This window comes from Triplophysa rosa, linkage group LG10 (genome assembly GCF_024868665.1).
Source record: "Triplophysa rosa linkage group LG10, Trosa_1v2, whole genome shotgun sequence".
Lineage (NCBI taxonomy): Eukaryota > Metazoa > Chordata > Actinopteri > Cypriniformes > Nemacheilidae > Triplophysa > Triplophysa rosa.
In genome coordinates this window covers 17,399,180-17,418,148 of record NC_079899.1, presented here as the reverse complement: position 1 = coordinate 17,418,148, position 18,969 = coordinate 17,399,180, and the positions used below count along the sequence as shown (strand labels likewise).

The 18,969-nt window shown below is 38.2% G+C and overlaps 1 protein-coding gene across 3 annotated transcripts; it reads right to left on the bottom strand.

Annotated features, from left to right (window-relative positions):
- Nucleotides 1-197: 197 nt before the first annotated feature.
- abch1 (ATP-binding cassette, sub-family H, member 1) lies at nucleotides 198-18,787 on the bottom strand. Of its 3 annotated transcripts, XR_008963724.1 has the most exons (22): nucleotides 18,551-18,787; nucleotides 16,993-17,132; nucleotides 15,453-15,612; nucleotides 15,180-15,334; nucleotides 13,101-13,208; nucleotides 11,344-11,437; nucleotides 10,477-10,551; nucleotides 9,943-10,114; nucleotides 9,753-9,849; nucleotides 9,391-9,553; nucleotides 7,952-8,052; nucleotides 6,837-6,907; nucleotides 6,467-6,516; nucleotides 6,311-6,367; nucleotides 6,094-6,164; nucleotides 5,922-6,010; nucleotides 5,550-5,653; nucleotides 4,114-4,273; nucleotides 3,410-3,514; nucleotides 2,458-2,557; nucleotides 2,333-2,380; nucleotides 2,100-2,210 (listed from the first exon to the last, which is right to left on the bottom strand). XR_008963724.1 is itself a non-coding variant. In XM_057344568.1 (20 exons), exons 1-20 carry the CDS (start codon nucleotides 18,605-18,607, stop codon nucleotides 2,104-2,106), a joined length of 2,136 nt encoding a protein of 711 aa, XP_057200551.1. In that variant the 5' UTR covers nucleotides 18,608-18,783; the 3' UTR covers nucleotides 198-2,103. The 3 variants fall into 3 exon arrangements, 2 of the variants coding, with proteins under 2 accessions (XP_057200551.1, XP_057200552.1); XM_057344568.1 differs by lacking the exons at nucleotides 2,333-2,380; nucleotides 2,458-2,557 and having other exon boundaries at nucleotides 198-2,210; nucleotides 18,551-18,783; XM_057344569.1 differs by lacking the exons at nucleotides 2,333-2,380; nucleotides 2,458-2,557; nucleotides 18,551-18,787 and adding an exon at nucleotides 17,964-18,143 and having other exon boundaries at nucleotides 198-2,210.
- Nucleotides 18,788-18,969: the final 182 nt, after the last annotated feature.

The window sequence follows — 18,969 nt, the reverse complement described above, 5'->3', positions numbered from 1 at the left end:
AGTGTATGTTGAGAAAAATGTAAAATAGTAAAACATTTAAAATGCCTAAATATGTTGTAAATAAATTTGGAGCTCTCTGCAACAGACACTGATGACATCATTAATATCATCCCTTCTTTATGAGTGCAGAAGAGAAGTGAAAGTTACAGGAACATTAGGTAAATATGTAAATGATATTGTACAAATACAAAGAGTGTATGAAGGTTTATTGTTGAAAAGAATGCAGATTTTCCTTAAATATCATTTTACATCAAGAGCATGGCGACAACATTTTTTTACTCACCAATTCAAGAGGTAGCAAATAAAGGTCTTGTGTGTGATTGTGTGTATACTGTAGGTGACATGACCTTTCAAAAATGACACAGTACATCACAAACCTTGGCCAAACGTTGGTCTCTGAGTCTGAACTGGAGCCAGACAGAGAAAATCTAAAACCACCAAAGCTCTAGTAAAAAAAAACTGTCAGCATAAATTCTATCAAATCATACCATAAAATTCCAACCTTTCATTATTCGGCACATTTACCGTCACATTGATGCGATAGAAGAGTTTTTGCATTATTATTATTATTATTATGTAAATATAGCCACAGTCTTTAGGCCACACATCAGCATAAAATGTTTTTTTATAGTTGTCTCTGCATTTTAGTTATAAAAAGATCAAATGTAACATACAAATGATACACTTCAGCTTTAAGTGTAGTGTAGATTTGTTCAGTCTGGTTATGGGTTAGAGATTTATGAAAAAAGGTATAAAACAAATAATGTTGAACTTCAAGATCCAACGAAAAAATATGGAAACACAACAATTGGCTTAAGCTCCAGAATGACAGTGATGCCGATATTGGATTAATTTAACACCATCGGCATATGGTTTCATAACATGAAAAAGGCCGATACCGATGGTTTATTAATTAACTGCATGGAGGAAGATTTTCATGTTGTCTTATTGTATTTTTATCTTGACTTGTGCCTCCCTTAAAATGTTAAATGGATCCATGTTCAGTAAAATTAATTTAATGCTGAAAAACTACCTAGTATTGTATAGTACTGTATGCAATTGACCAATATCGGTATCGTATGATAGTTGTTTATAAAAATCGGTATCGGCCAAAAAATCCTATCGGTGCATCCCTACTACATTGGAGATATTTACCCAAAACCAATACATTTTTATCACACTATATTAAACATTACTTTGCATTTCCCCGTAAAATATTGCACGCTATATTATCCAAACTCATGGGTCTGTATTAGCTAGTGCTGGCTATCAAATATAGTTAACAAGACTAAAACATAGACTGCTGAACACTGACTGCAGGTTCACCTTTGGCCTGCTTTGTGCTCAAATGTAAACATTGGCATTCTTTCTTCATTTTCCTTTATGGCACTTGATGGATGACTAACACGCTAATTGGTAACTTGTAAAAATATTGGCTTAAAAAAAGAACTGTGGAAAGGAGTAATTGTGCACTGTAATGCCCAGCGAATAATTGTTTTTCAGTATCTTGTTTTTTTAACAAGGGATACAGGGGTGGCAACACTAAAGGCCTCCTCAAAGCAACACAGGTGTACTCAAGTTACACGATCTAAGGTGTACTGCACACACAAGGCAAGCTGAACCAACTAAAAAACTCAAGCATACAGAAGCTATGTGTACATTCAGTAAACATTATTACGTATCGCAGAGGAAAACAGTTCTGAGAAGGATATGGAAAGTCAGGCTTCAAAAAGCCTGCAGTAACCGTGTTGAGCATGGTTTCCACTTCTGTTTGTTTGACTGATTTTTATTCTTTGAAAACTCAAAAGAACTGTTACGTGTCACACTCCAGATAAACATGACATTTGTAAAGTTGGACAAAAGTTGTGCTGGGATTGTCTGATCTCTTATATGGCTCAGAGAAGCCCTGAGTTTCATGCTCACGGTCCTCAGGAGGAGAGCCACTCTTAAATAAGTGGCATCTTTAAAAAAGAAAGAGGCTCAGATCCATGTGTCAATCATCTTTCATCCTCAATACGCAAAGAGAGGCCTGTGCTGATGAAGCCTGGGTCTCGCCTGATTCCGCCGTCTCCAGTCTGAAGCACCTTTGCTTGGCAGAGCCCCTCATGTTCTCAGTTTGAGAATGATTGTTGCCAGCATGAGGAAGAACGTATTCCAGCCCAGAGTGACCGCAAAGCCTCGCCAAACCATCATGCGGGACAAACCCCAACCTAAATGTGACATCAGAGAATCAATAAAAGGTCAGTAACAGATTGAGAAGACTTTACACTAGACAATAAATACACTGTGACTCCAGACTAATTCCACTCTGATGTCATAAAGGTCTGCGTACAGTCTGTATTGTTCTGGTAACATCGGAGAGCCACGCCTCGAATCTATCCTGCGAGGCGAGAACAGTATTAGCAGTCCACCTTAATACTTTATGGGGAAACTTTTATCAAATGTAATTCTCTTCACCTTTTATACTGTCAAGTTCCTCTCTCTTTCCCGCCCGTAGTAACGTTGTCAGTTAAACAGCATGGAAGCTGTGTGTTTAATTTAGCAATAGATGCTGACACTGTGAATAATTGAGAGAGGAGACCTCAGATCATGAGAACCTGAGAGAGTCAAGTGTCCTGAAGTCTACTGTAATTCAAGATGTTTGTATCAGAGGGGTGGGACTTCAGTTTCGGCGTGTGTGTGTTCAGTTTGATTGTAGAGACAGTTTAGATGTCTGATGTGTGTGGGTGGGAGTGTCACTTTAAGGTGTGTGATGTACACTACCAAGACTGTTTGTGTGTACAAACAAGGTACAACGTGAGAAGACTCCACCCCTGTCCTGTCCATGCAACTCAACAACTAATGTGTTTGTTATGCACCATCCGTCAGTGTGTGTAGTAGTATCCTTACACAGATTTGTATAAGAATCACTGAAGTAGTTTAACACCAAGTTAAATCATTTTATACAGTATAGCATTTGGAGTAGAGAGAACTGAATTGAGATCACAAAGGTTATCTGACATGCAGCTGCTTTCACACAGTCACATGGATGGATGCGCATCTGCACTTTGAGAGCATCTGCGCTTTGTTCTAAGACATTTCTCAAAATATCCTCTTTTGTGATGAAATGTCATATACAAGTTTTGAATGACATGAGGGTGAAAAATTTATAATATATTTTTTGGGGGTGAACTATCTCTTTAATCTATACTAATAACATCACTGTTTACTAAACTTATTACTATAAAAATGCTGACTTAACTGTGGCCTGTGCCATTGTTTGAATTTCATTTAATTGTTGTATTATTATATAAGTAGCATATTAGTTGCTATGGTATCAAAATTGGTCATGAGAATCATAAAAGTTTTGAAATCATGATCTCTTCAGTAAAACCTCTGCTGTGTGCGTGTGTGAATGCACATAGTCTACCTCTGTACATGATACAGCGCAGTGCCTCAGATGCATAAGTCTGTGGTAGAACCAGACTCAAATAACGCAAGGGGTATGGGATACACTCGATCGGCCAGATGACACCTGCAGGAGAGAGATCACAGATTTCATCAAGTTAACACTTGCTTCTGTAACATCTTGCGTAGTGTGGATCTATGTTTATATTTTAAGTAGTGTATCTGTGTTAAGAAAGGTCATGAATGGGTGTGTAAAAGCTTCTCTTTGTAAACTGTATATGTGTTCATTATAACCAGCAGTAGTTAAAATTCACAAGTGGGTTCCATTTCCTACTCCATTTCTTCACAATCAACCCATATATTTCCATTCCATTTTTATCTAGTCTATGAATCATTTTCTGAGCATTTTCCCACTATCATTCTATCATTTTACACACTCCCGCAGAATCACTTCCATTAATTCAGTGGGCACACCCATATCGTATAGCCCTCATACGGCCCTTATTACATTTCCTGGACTGAACCATTTTCAGGGTCGGGGGAGAAATCAGGGACAGTCTTGTCATTGAGAGCTGTGTCAGTACTAGTACTATATATACTTTCTATATAAATAAGGAAATCTAATAAATCAAAATAATAAACAGAAATATTAAGTTACAGGGTAGCTTTTTGTATTCCAATATAGATGTTTGTTATAATAAATAACTGTAATATCCAGAAGCATACCACTAAGGATGAGATTCGGGTAGAAGATGCCAAGAGCCGCTTGATTGGCCGACTGCTCGTCATCGATAGCAGAGGAGATGACCAGGCCAAATGAGATTCCAGTCACACCCTGCAGCACAATCAATGAAATCACCAGAACCAAAGATCCTTCATTGGGAATCTGTACAAGAGAAACAAAGATGGTGATGATGACACGAATGAATAAATCTAATGTAATTGAAACACTGTGTTGCTAAAAACAATACGCATGTGTTGCATTCAACAATACGTTGTTAAAATACCTATCGCATCTCTTCTTAACATGTGATTCAAAATGAGTCTTGTGTTTCGGTCACATCTTTTATTGGCTGTTAACACAGCACACGGCAGTCAAGGCAGTGTCTTTACTGTTCAAAATACCACAAATTATTTACAGTTCTGTTACCAAAGCAATCCCTTTGTTGCCACGGTGGTTAAGCACACATCACAAGACGCAGCACTGTAAAGAGTAACATAAGAATAAACAGATTTTTGGCTCAGTCCCAGGGTCATCGCTTAAATTATTCCCAGGATCCAATAAACAGATTATATCATTGAAACAGAAAGAGACACATTTAAGATTCTAGTTAATTCAGGTTCAACTTAATTAATTAACTTCACTTGGACTTGGACATCTCCCTTTAGATTTGATTTGGCCTCAGTGCAAATGCATGCAGAGAATCAATATTGTGTCTCTGTGTTTCATTAAGCTTACCTCAGGTTGATACTACAAATGTAATGGCAGTTTAAATAAGCCAACAGAGCATCCAATCAAAACACAAGATTACTCCTCCCTGATTGCTAATCAATCAAAATAAAGATAACACAAACAACGCTGCGAAGTGACATTGAGCTTGTCCTCAAATATTACACTTGATGTGGATTTGCTGTCTGCGGTTTTCCCTCCCCGTGTCTGTAAAGTCCACAAGGCCTTAGGGTGTCCTATTTGTCATTTAATGATTCAGAAGTGCGCACTCAGAGTAGTGCATGCAAGGACTGAGATCAGCATTCAAGGCAGGGCCGTTAATATGTATGTTTTAGTATTTAATCATAATCAAACCAGACATAATCATGTCTGGTTTATTATCTCAGTCCATAGGCGTAATGATTTTTATACTGTACAAACTGTATATTTTATCCCCTAACCCTACCCCTCTCAACCTAAAGATCATAGAAAACGTTTTGCATTTTTAGATTTTTTAAAAAATCTGTACGATTTAGAAGCTTTTTTGCCCATGGGGACCTCAATTTTGGTCCCCACGGTGACACGAGTCCCCATGAGTGGGTGTGCATTCAGGTTTAAGTCCCCATCGGGGTATAAAAACAAGGCCACATCACTTGATCAAGTCTTCCACTTGACACAAATATGTGAAGTATTAATGAGAGATGCAACATTCAGCTGACATGCACACACTCACTTTGAAGACAAGCAGGATGAAGATCAGCAAAAGGATGATCTGAACACTGATGACAAAGAGCTGTGAGAAAAGGTGGGCCAGCATGGTCTCCAAAGAACTTACACCTACAGAATAACACACAATAATGAATTGCACACAAATTCAGACCAGGAACATTTCCAAACTGCTCACGAGTGATAAGCTCCCTCTAGTGACCAATTTCCAGACTGCTTATTGAGGAGCCATAGACAAATATTTACATTTAGTCATTTAGCAGACGCTTTTAACCAAAGCGACTTACAGAGAGTTCAGGGAGCAATAAGCGATATGTCATACATATAATATTTAAAATATTAAAGGACAGTCATCTATCCGGTGGATGTGAAGTCTCACCTGCCACCCAGCACCTGTCAAGCAGCCCCTCCTTCCTCTCTAACACAAAGGACAGAGCAGTCAAACCTACTGCCAGGTAAAATGTGATGCTGTAAAGAATAAAGACAAAGAAAATACTGCATGTACGTGTATTCATTGTGTATACGTGCACCTATGTGTGTTAGTTACTTACCTCAAAACGGCTCCTGGAGTCACAAATGTTGTAAAATCTGTATTCTTACTGCCGTATATAGGTTCTTCAAACTATGAAAGCAAGAAAAAAGAGTAAAGAATAAAGAAAATGAACGAATTTAGAGAGTGATAAAAGACAATTGTAAGGGTAGATGAGTCATCTCAAGTTTTAAAATGCCAGTTAAAATCTCAGATCATAGAAAACGCTCTGCTCTCACTTTTATAGGGACGGCCACCATGTATGACAAACTCCCCAGTTTAGTCTCGATAAAAGCCTTTTGAGAGAAGAAAATAAGGACAAACGAAACGATGTTTAAACAATGTAGATAAGTAAAGTTTCAGCATAATGTTAAAATGTGAATATGACCCTTCACTTCAAAGGCCTCATGGAGCTTCTTCTGTAGCATTATGGCAATCTGTCGATCTGAAAAGTTAAAAAGAGATAAGTAAATATATTTAAATATGATGTGTGTCCATTTGGAGTCCATAGACGAAAGCTACAATTAAATCAGTAATGGGGCGAAAGTCATCATACATTGACAGTGACACTATACTAGCTTTCTGTAAAAGAAATATATTAAGAGGAAATATTAAGAAAAATATTGTGAAATTTAATGTTTGTAAAGAAAAGGTTGACACATCGTACACAGTAGTATAGGTCTGGACGCCCCCTTGTGGCAGCAATACAGAATCACATTATTCCTAATTCATTGTCAATGCAACAAATAAAAAATTAAAGCTCACTGGTCAGGTCAAGCCAAACATGCACAGATCCTCCTTCAACCACATCTCTAGAAACTCTGGGCTGCAACATTCTGCACACATACAAATATGATAAAAGTGTTAAACACCCTTCCGCACATTTACCGCATTTATGATGTGGCTCACACCTTGATTTTGCATAATAATTTATATTCTAAGATCAACAAAGTATCAAGTATATCTGTCTGTCTGGTCGTCCAGATGGGACGGATACCCAAAACATGACACGTACAGAATGACAGGACAGACTTGTTGTACTCCCCTTAAAAACACTTTGATTCACATCTGCAGCCCCTCCCAATACTCCAACCATTAGTTTGTTTGCTCCAGCCATTGTCACCAGCCATGTGAGCTTGTTTACTTAATGCTTTCATATGTTAAAGATGAGGTAATAACTCAGAATTTATGTTTCATGTCAAACGGAAAAAAAACTCTTAATCAGTCATTTATATGACAAAGAGCTCAAGGGGCAAATAAAATCTATGTGCTCTGTCACATGTGATCTGTGATTAGTTTTTTAATAATAGCCCGTACTTGTGTTTGTGTATATGATCAGGTGGGGTCAGTGTGTGTGTGTGTGTGTGTGTGTGTGTGCGTGTGTGTGTGTGTGTGTGCGTGCGTGCGTGCGTGCGTGCGTGCGTGCGCGTGCGTGCGTGCGTGCGTGCGTGCGTGCGTGCGTGCGTGCGTGTGTGTGTGTGTGTGTGTGTGTGGCTGACGTAAGTGTGTGTCTTTGTGAGAAGAGTATGTGCGAGCGGGTGAGATAGGTGAGTATGTGTGTGATCAGCTGGGCGAGGGATGGTGTCATTTTGCATTCTGTGATGCCTTCAGGTGATGCAGAAAATATGTCATTAAATGATGTTATCATATGAAATTGTTCTTTAAATAAACAATTACAAAAAGATCTACTTGTAGATTAGATTAACACCTACTTGGACATCTTTCACATAGTAAGTTTTACGTCACTGTGATTGTGAATCATAGTGATGGCGTTGTTTAGTCACAACATCCAAAACAAAACACAGCACAGCCTTCATATAGAACATCACAAACATGTGCAACCCTCAGAGTCATCGTACATCTGAAACACTGGAGCTCACCTTTTGGTTAGATAGCTGGTGAAATTCTCCCCAAATTCTATGATGCCCCAATATTCCCCATTATGGATACCAGCAAACGCCTCAGAATGAGACAAGACCACCTGTGTAAAAGAAAATAAAACAGTAACTCACATCACATTGGCAAAATGGCTGTGCATTTCTTGTATGAATAAAAACGTTTTTATAATAATAATAACTTTATTTTTATATAGAGTCTTTAAAGTAGCTTCTCAAGGCACTTTACATAAAACAAGTAAATGATAATACAACACACACAACAAAACAGGTTATATACATACATACATACATATACAAATAGATACAGTACATAAAAGTCAGGAAAAAGCTAACCTAAAAAAATAAGTTTTTAAATAAGATTTAAAAATATTTATAGTCTGTGCATCTCTGATATGAGGAGGGAGTGCATTCCAAGGCCTAGGAGGATGAGAAAGCCCTGTCCCCTACACCAGTGGTTCTCAAACTTTTTCATTGTAAGGCCCCCTGTGTGTAGGGTGTATCGCTTTGTGCCCCCCAAATAATGACTTGTGATCCAATTTTAATTAAACCAAAAAACACTAATAATTATAGAATGCTGGAACAGCAATTCTTTTGGTTGGTAGTCTTATTTTTCAAACATTTGATTGTCCAAAATTATCATAAATTTCTATAATTCATAAACTGCCTCAAAACTGTGGCCCCTCTAGGTCCATCTTGGGGTCCCTAGGAGGCCACGGCCCCCAGTTTGAGAACCACTGCCCTACACAACGCAACCGTGTCTGTGGGACTGCCAATAAACCTGCTTGTGTGGACCGTAGATGGCGCTTAGGTGCAAGATAACTGTATAACTACTTCTCTAACAAACGCTGCATCTGTTCAGTCGCTGAGGATCTCAAAATCTTTAAATCCAGAATACATCTACAACACTTTCTTCATAACCAAATCTCATACCCTACATATCCAACACCCATAAAAATAACTTTTAACACGAGCCATTTTTGAATCCCACTTTTCCTTTCAAATTACCACAGGTATATATCATTATTACCTAAAGCATAACTTAGAAAACAAAATATTAAAATCCACTTAGAAAGTAAAAAAATGAACTTAAGTTATAAAGATTAAAAGATATTAAGTATTGACTTATTATAAGGTTGTTTTTGTTCCCCATTAACTTGTTGAAGTGAAATCGAGAAAAGAGGTAGTGAAACGGTTAAAGTTTGTATCATTGCTATTTCAAGATGTTGCCCTGCCCCCAATAGTGTTGGCGAAAATGATCTCAGATCAGGATCAAGTATCACCCTGAAAAGGTTTCTTTGGCAATAATGACCGGCTAATTGCATACATTATCCCTTAAAACTCAACTAACAAAATTTCTAATCCATTTCTAGTCGTAGTGTTTGAAACAAAGTGTTATTTTTTCTACTGTGCGTGTTCAGTACCTGGTTGATACTAGTGTTGTCAAGAAAGGACAGCAGTGATCTGCTGTAGCTCCCACTTTCATTATTGACCACAGCCACGTCGATGCCTTTGGGGTCTCCGCCAACGCACAGACACATCAGACAGATCTGAATTACAGGCAACAGGAACTGGAAACACAATGACCTGAGCACAAACCGGGAGAACACAGGCTTAGATAAAAGTGATAACGTTCAGTCAATAGTTATTCAGCGATAATGACTGGGTGACGATGGCTGGCCAGCTGGCCCTCCATTTTCCTTCTGTTTGCCTGACCAGATAATTAAGTAAAATAATCTGATCATTGTTTTATTGTCTGTCGTGGTGACTGTAAAGAAATAAATACCCTGGCATTCTTTTCATTCGAACCATCGTCTTGATCATGAGAGCTGCGATGTTGCGCCATTTTGGTATGATGTGTCTGGCTCGCACCTTCCAGTCAGCTGAGGAGACACAAAGACACACACATTTAATCCAGATGTGAGTGTCAAGGGGTTTCTGGTCTAGTTTCTAGGTAAAAGTGAAGGTCTCAGTACCTTTAAATTTGGGCATTTGCTCTGTTAAACTCTTTCTCAGTATGGGCTCTCTACTTTCATCGCTCATATTGTCTGGAGACGGTCTGCTGTCCAGGAGGCGGCCCTGAGGACTCTGTTTGGACCCTAACTGATCAGAGTCCTCACAAAGTTGTAAAAAAGCACTCTCTAATGTCTAAACGCACACACACGCATACAAACACAGAGAAACACAGGTTAATCCAATGCTTATGTGTACTTACTAATGAAATGTTTATGAATGTGTGTGTGTGTGTGTGTGTGCGTGCGTGTGTGTGTGTGTGTGTGTGTGTGTGCGCATGTGTTTGTGAAGGCCTGTTGTATGCCACTGATCCATGATTTGTACATGTATTTAACTGCATCTATAATATTTATGTCTTTGTAAATAATTTCTTTAAGTAGACTTGAATAAATTGCTAAAATGTGTGTGTGTGTGTGTGCGTGCGTGCGTGCGTGCGTGCGTGCGTGCGTGCGTGTGTGTGTGTGTGCATGCATGCATGCGTATATGTGCGTACTCACTAATGCATTGTGTTGCTTCATAACAGCATCTGGGGGACCTTCAGCTAACAATTGACCATTCCTCATCAAACCCACCTTAAAGGAGAGAGAGTTAGAAATGTAAAGGAGCAATGTGGAGATTTTACACAGTCAAACAGAATTATGACAAACAAACACAGAACACACATCATCCCCTGATGACAAACTGGTAAAACAATACTTTAAAGACGTTCTGTGAAGTAAAATGAAACAATAGTCAGGTGCCTTAAAATGTTCGCTGTCTTGTCTTCTTGAACCTACTGCATGTTTGATGTAATCAACGTCTGTTTATGATCCAATTATGTGTGTTAGCGAACAACAGCAATTAAGGCTTATTTAGATGCCACATAAATGTATGTGAATATATTGTTCACAGATTTTTCACCAAAAAGTATGTTTTATATAAGCCACAAAAGACAATGCATACTTAAAGTGTACAAAATGATTCAGGATCGTATTAAGTAATAAAAAAACTAATTTGTATGAATACTGGACAGACCTGTCTTTTGTAAACACAAACACCACCAGAGCTCTTTTTTTTACTATAGTCTCTCTCTCTAAACCTGCAGGTTACATCAACAACAATTATGAGTGATTCTGCATGAGGAAATTCACTTCTGTTTGACAAAAGCTCTATGCAGAGTCAGTAAAGCACATCTGGAATGATCACTCCTCTCTTACAAAAGAAATCGACTGCCCTCCTCAGAAGCTCTTTGGCAGTTTACAAAAAAATAATTTCTCAAATACCTCATTGTTAATGGCCATGACCCAAAATAAGAAGGCATTTTTTATAATAAACACTGAAGCTAATAAAGATTTGACGCTGGTCAGTTCAAGATGGTGCCTTACTGTGTTAGCTTGTCTGGCCTCCTCGATGTAATGTGTTGTAATGATAACAGAAACTTGTCCTTCTCTCACAATTTCCACAAGATGCTGCCATATCCTGCAAATGTGGAGAGGTTAGTGGACAGGTCTGGTTCTGTCTGTAAAAAGGTCTATTACGCTATGCAAAAGATTCCTATATTTTCACCCAAAAATTAACATTTCAAAAATAAAATTCTGTCATCATTTACTCACTTTCTTTCTTCCTCAGAACACAAAAGAAGACATTGTGAAAAATGTTGGCAACCGAACTATGGCGGTACCCATTCACTTCTATTGTACAGACAAAACCAATGGGTCAATGGGTACCGCTGTTGTTCAGTCACCAACATTCTTCAAAATATCTTCTTTTTTGTTCTGCAGAAGAAAAAAGTCATACAGGTTTAAAATGACAAGAGGGTGAGTACATTTTTGGATGAACTATCTCTTTCACTTTATTAGGGATTCTGTGCACATCAATCTAATAAAAATGAAATCATTCGTAAGATAAATAACAGTGCATAGGTTAAAAATTCAATTGTTTTGTAAAGACAGCCCCACAAAAATGGTTGTAGGCTTAGACAGGCCTGAATCACAGTATGTTGTGTAAGAGCACAGCATTTAATACAAGAGGATTTAAAAGGGATAGTTCATCCAAAAATCAACTTTGTGTGATTTTTTACTCACCCACATGATGTTCACGAGCGCTCTCGTGAATGCGCGCCATACACTGACAAGACAGAGGAGATATCGATTAAAGTCGGTATTTTGGTTTGTTTTTCGCACATAAAGCATTCTCGTCGCTTCAAAAAAATTTAACTGAGCCACTATGCGCAGATGGACCAATTTAACCATGTCTTTAGTACTTTTCTGGACCTTGGCAAAAACTGACACCATGGTTTCAATGATGAGGCCTGGAAAGCTCTCGGATGTCACGTAAATATCTTTATTTGTGTTCCGAAGATGCCGGAAGTTCTCTAAACATGTTTAATGTGGGTGAGTAAAAAATCACACAAAGTTGATTTTTGGGTGAACTTCCCCTTTAAGGAGAGTTCAACAGGGTCTCACCAAGACCAAGCTCTGATCTCTGTAAAAAAAAGGCATTTGACACAGCAACTCTCAGTTTTCCACTGTGCACTTGTTGATTTCATAACAACTGCTTTTTCAATTGTTTATTGCCATTCATTAATTGCTCAAATTCAAAAGTAGCAACAATATGGCATGATATTCAAAATGTAAGCTTCTTTTTTTTATATTAGATTTTTTTAAATATTTGTAATAAGTTGTTGTTGGAATCTTGAGCCTATAGAATCAGGATAATCCTCAGCATGCCACATATACTCAGAATGCAATCGCATGGGAAAGGCATGCCAAAGTGGGATTTGCTCATTAGTCACAGTGAAAAGGTCTGCATACTAAAAATGATGTATTAAAGTCTGAATGATTCAAGAATAGACGCTAAGATCCAAGTTTCAGTTTGTAGGGAAATGCAAGCTGTTAGGAGGAATGTTACAACAACACAGTTATGAACCGAATTGCAATGTTCGGTTGAAATGTGTTTGTAAGTGTATGGAAGGCAAAGAGGGAGGAGTAGTAAAGGGTAATGCAGAATGCTGAGTACGGTTCAAACACATGGTAAACACAGACTAGTAGTGCAGGTAGCAGCACAAATGCAGCAGACGGTTAGAGAGGGTGAAGAGAAGCGGAAGATAGGAGGGATAAAGATGGAGGGATGGAATGCGTACTTGGCACGGAGAACGGGGTCCACTCCTACTGTGGGCTCATCTAGGATCAGAAGTTTTGGGTTTTGAAGTAGAGCAGCTCCAAGAGAAACACGTCGCCGCTGGCCTCCGCTTAATGCAAAATATAAATGTTTATTTTTAACATACATATGTCAAATATACAAGGTTTTGTCTTCTGTCGAGTGAATTAAGAAAAATACTATGCAAAAATATTTCAGTCATGTCAATTTTTATAAAACATATTTTTATCCTCATGTTAAAAAAGTTTTTAAAAACACCAAAAACTCTTAACATAACATACAAACATAAAAAAACATAAAAACACTAACCATAAAAAAGCCACTAATTAGAATTTAAAAAAGTGTAAATGAACCATCATTATCCAATCACAAGCCCTGCCGTAGCTCCGCCTTAACTAACCCAACCAGTCAAAGAGAAAGTGAGAAAGTTTGCAAACCACTGTGATTCTTCTAGGGCTTCAGGGCCTTTGTCTTGCCCTTCACATGCTCAGATGGTTGGACAGTGAGTTTAGCACTGTGACCACAAAACCAGACCGACGGGACATGCGCTGCCTTCATGCACTATACTAGGTTCTCATGCTTCACATTTCACTGTCTTACTGACAAACAATCGCTTCTCCTCATGTCACATGACAAAAAAGCTTTTTACAGGTCGAAAGTCTGAAACCTCCAATCATTTTGGAAAACAATAAGAAAAAGTCTGTATGTTATAATCGCGGATAGGTATAAATGCCATAAAACAACAAAATCCGACAGCTCATTAACAGCTCATACCACACTCATAGTTGAATCCAGTACATGTGCTTAAAAACACTCCCAAATAGTCACCTTTTCATTACCACAGATGCCTATAAATACAAAAAAAAGACAAGCTGAAAAAAGTAGGGAAATGTTCAGCGCTGCTAATATGTAAATGTATGCATGTAGAAGATGCTTTTATTTTACGTGGCTTGCTGTCACGGTCCTGCCTTCTTGGTTCTGTATTCCTAGTCGTGTGGCAGGATTGGGACGGAGTCCTTAGGTTTTATGTGAGAAAGCCACGAGTTGTTTACGTTTTCTACATCTCATGTGCTTTCTCGTGTCTCGTCATTGGCCCCGCCCCTCTCGTTTCATGTATTGCTTCCCTGCCATGTCTAATGTTTCCCACCTGTGTCATTATCCCTCATTTGTCTTGCCTTTAAAATGCCCTCATGTTTCTTTGTCCTGTGCTCTTGGATTGTGTATGTACGTGTTCGTGTACCATGTCCGTGCTCTTGTTCCTGTGCTCGTGTTACCCGTCTAGTGTTTGTATTCGGTGTTTATATTATTCTTATTATTTGGACCTTGTTTTGTCTTGCCCCCTCATGGGAAGTTTTTGTTTTATTGTATTTGCCTCTGTTAGTTTTTTTCCCCCTCGTGGGTGTTTCATTTGTTATTAAAGTTTTGTGTTAACCCCTTCATTCCTGCCTGCAATTGGGTTCTTTCCTGCCACAGTCTGTGACAGCTTGCAGTGCATTCAAGGTTCATTTGATCAGTTTGTGACCTGGCATTGGAAACAAGATACTTTGCAACTTGTGCATTATTCTACAATAAAATACATTAATGCTTCAATTTTTGTCCCATCTCCTTCAACAACCAGAAATAGATAACAAATGTCACCAAACCTCATTAACCCCATAAACAAGTGTACTTTATTCCATAATCACCAATTTATCCATAGAAAACCCATTGTAGTCACATGACCAGACCATCATAGAAGCAGCGTGAGAACTTTTTGAACGGACACAGGGTTATTTTGCATGCATGATGTCACTTGGTAATCTCTGATGAGAATACGGGTAGAAGAACATTTAGCAGAGAAAACTGGGTCACACATGTTGCCTCGTTTTCTGTACGCCCTATCTCTCTTATTTTTCACTCACACTTTTAAGTCTATTCTAAAACTTCTTAACACTCCAACAACTATCTGAACTTGCAGAAATAAACATGTAGATGACATGATAACAGGCTAAACATGTCCATACTGTTGGCATTACCATTTTACCATTACCAATTTTACGACTGCTAAAGTGTGTTTATCTACCTGAGATTTCGGACAAGACTGTTTTTCTGTGGCAGGTCCAAGAAGGTGATGAGGAAATTTATTCTGGCTTCTGTTTCTTTGGATGAAAGACCATGGATCCGACCGAAAAACCACAGTGTGTTGCAAATAGTGAACTCATTGTATAGAGCTATGTCCTATAAACAGCAAGAATAAGATAAAATGCAGAAACATTTGGTGGAATACTAAGATTTAATCTCAGAATAATCAAACTCGGCATCATGGGTACCCTGTCTACCAGTATCTCTCCCTCACCTGTGGCATGTACCCCACCATCCTTCCTGGCACTTCATGTCCTGGGAAAGCAGGCGGTTTTCCTAACACTGCGATGTGGCCGTGAGAGATCTTCAGAGTTCCCACAATGCACTTCAGCAGCGTGGTCTTCCCACAGCCACTTGGGCCCAGCAGCCCATAACTAGACAGGAAACAAAAATAGCACAAAAGCATTGGATCACAGGATTTAAATCACAAGAGCACAATTGAGTTGGTACATAATTTTAATAGATTTACATTCAAGTAAAACACTTAAATGCTCATATAACAGAGTGCGTGATTCAGATGACTGGAAAAAGAACAAAGAACAGGAAGTGAGTGATGCTAAAAAGGATCAACAAATCAGGTTAGAAATATCAGAAGATTTTGAGATGTGAATTTCATATTTGCATTCAGTAGAGTTCAAAATAAATCAAAATTATTTTACAACTATTACAATTGCTTTGCAATTAAAAATGACTTTGTTTGCTGGACTGCTTACAATTTTTTGAATGGAATTACAGGAAAGCAGCAGTGCTACAAACATAATCTGATCTACATCTGACTCAGACAGCCACTTAAATATGGGTCAGTCGCACCAAACATGACTTTATGAAAAAGTAAACAATGTGTGAAGTTTTTTTAACAATGACCTGAAACATTTTATCTACACAGTAGTTGAATTTGATTATAAACAGATAATAATAAAAGACAGATAAAGAGAGTTTGATAAACTAATATAAACAATCAGTAAATAAATAGTACTTTGTTGGGAAGCAAAAGCAACAAGAGGGAATAACGTTTTACACAGTTACAAAAGTCATGTTCCTAAATCGTAAATCTTTCTATCTATATGACATTACCTGCTTAAAGCGTTTCAACTTCACATTTACATGGTGTTTGCGGTCAAAGGTCAAGCTTTTAGTATGTGATGGAATGAGGTAGTGAGATTAAAATGCATTTACGCAACATGTCACACAAATATCACAAAAAGGTCTGCTTTTAGCCATGCTTTCTTTCTTATTAGGAACATGAAAGATTGGTGTACCCTAAAGACATATTTGTACGCATTTAAAGGGATACTTCACCCAAAAATGAAAATTCTGTCATCATTTACTCACCTTCGAGTTTATCCATATCTGTATAAATTTCTTTGTTCTGATGAACACAGTGAAAGCTTATAACCAGACAGATTTTGCCCCCCATTGACTACCATAGTAGGAAAAATTACTTTATCCTTTTTTTTGTTCTGCTGAACGCAAAAGAAAATTTTGAAGAATGTAGGACAGCAAACAGTTCTGGGGCACTTTTGACTACCATTGTATTTTTTCCTACTATGGTAGTCAATGGGGAGCAAAATCTTATAAGCATTCTTCCAAATATCTTTCTCTGTGTTCATCAGAACAAATACATTTATACAGATTTGGAACAACTAGAGAGAGAGATCCGAGTGAGTGAGTGAGTGAGTGAGTGAGTGAGTGAGTGAGTGAGTGAGTGAGTGAGTGAGTGAGTGAGTGAGTGAGTGAGTGAGTGAGTGACTCACATTTGGCCCTGTGGAACTGTGAGGTTCAGATTGTTGAGGACTTTAAGTTTCCCATATGATCGACACACATTATGACAGTGGATTGCAGAACTGCAGTTCCCTGCCTCCAAGTCAGCCTTCATAGTGCCACTCTCTGTATTCTATAGACAGGAAAAAAATAAAGTTAGCTCAAAGTTATTAAGATTATTAAAAAGAACACTATATCATTAATCTCTAAAAATAAATAGACAATTAAAGCATTTTTCACTAGTATTCATGTCTGGACTGGTACAACAAAAACTGTCAAAAGTATAAAATGAAATGGCATAATCACAAAATGTGACCTGTAAATGGGTCATCATAACGATATCTCCACATCTTCTATTTCTTGTCATGGACTCTATCTCAATTAATCTCAACGCACTTAATCCCAAATGTTTTATTTTAAACACAAGCAGAGAGAACTAATATATATAAAATTTGCTTTAAATTTGGTGCTGGATAATGTAGGTTTAGACGTTCAGACAGTTGTGAGTGTATTTAAGGTGATGATGTAAAAAGACAATTTTGAATACGAAGCGCTCGGATGAAGACAGCATGTGAAAATCAGATGACAATTTCGTTACAACCGCAATTTTGAGCAGCTAAACTGGTTTGGTTTTCAATTTCTTTATTGTGTTAGCCTAAGCGCCTCCCTTTGTGACAGCACCTGCTAAAACGTTCAAGAGTTGCTTGGGTACCTCAGTTCAACAACTGCATGACTTCTATTCTTTCAAAGCATGTACCCCACTGCTTAGTGGTGAATTATTTATTTTATCATAAATATGACACCAATATTATTGCAGACAAAGACAACAGATTCCAAAGCAGCGGCTAACATTACGCTTAATTATGATGAAAGTTCAAATGGGTGTCTGTAGAAGCCTACATCACACAGTCGCATAAGCTTATAAAAATACGCAGAATTTATAATGAAAATGTTTATACCATACCATTCACGATCCTTAATGATATAACACGTCTATCAGATGAACAGTCCAGCTGTCCTTTTGGGAAATACGTTCTCACCGGAGCGCGACAGGTGCAACGATGCGCAGCGTTTATGAACAACGGCCGCAGCCTCGCAGAAGCTGCGCGTGTGATCTGGTTTCCTCCACCTAAAAATCCCACCCCTTGAGCGCCTGCCTTCTTCTGATAACCAATCCGAATAAGTAAAGCAATACTGAAGGGATCTGTGATTGGGCAGCGGGGACGTCACTCATATAGCCACAATGTGGCTGCTGTTAGTGTTATCACAGTTATATTTATGCGTCAGGGAGAGACGCCGCAGTGTCAGACTAATCCATCTTCGACGTTTCACTTTACATCTATAAATTTACAAATAAGCATGAAATTGTCTAAAATCTGTCGATGACTGTTCTCTGGGCTTTCGTGCCTCTTGAACGAACAATATTTGTTTGTCATGCGTTTTGCATGGTCCCCTATTGATGCAAAATTGAAACAGGGCACGTTTCTTGTTTACTAATGGATGCTCTGCTAGGATTGTATGTACAGTAAGCATGTAAATTTTAAAACGTACCTGCTCTTTCATCTCGGTGCTTTCTTTAGGGGCTCCCCCACTGTCGTTACCGGCCATAATCAACGGACCGGGTAGATTGTGAGAAGCTGCGGTTGGTTCGGTGCGCGCAAATGAATGGTTTAACTCATTATGTTCCAGATCAGACTGTAACTGAGAGCTCCTGATGTTTATGATTCAGGTTAAAACGCATAGCAAATATCACGAATTATAATATTTCATAATGTCTTCTGGAGACAGCAGTGTTGTAGCTGTGGCACAATCTAGGTCGTGTCCCTCTTGGGCACAATGACTCTGAAGTAAAAACATGTTTGTTTATTTCCAGAGATTAACTATATTTTTACGACACAAGAAGTATGTGGCACAGAATGAAAGACATTCAGAAACTGAGTTAGTACAAAATATATTATGTTGTGTGCAAA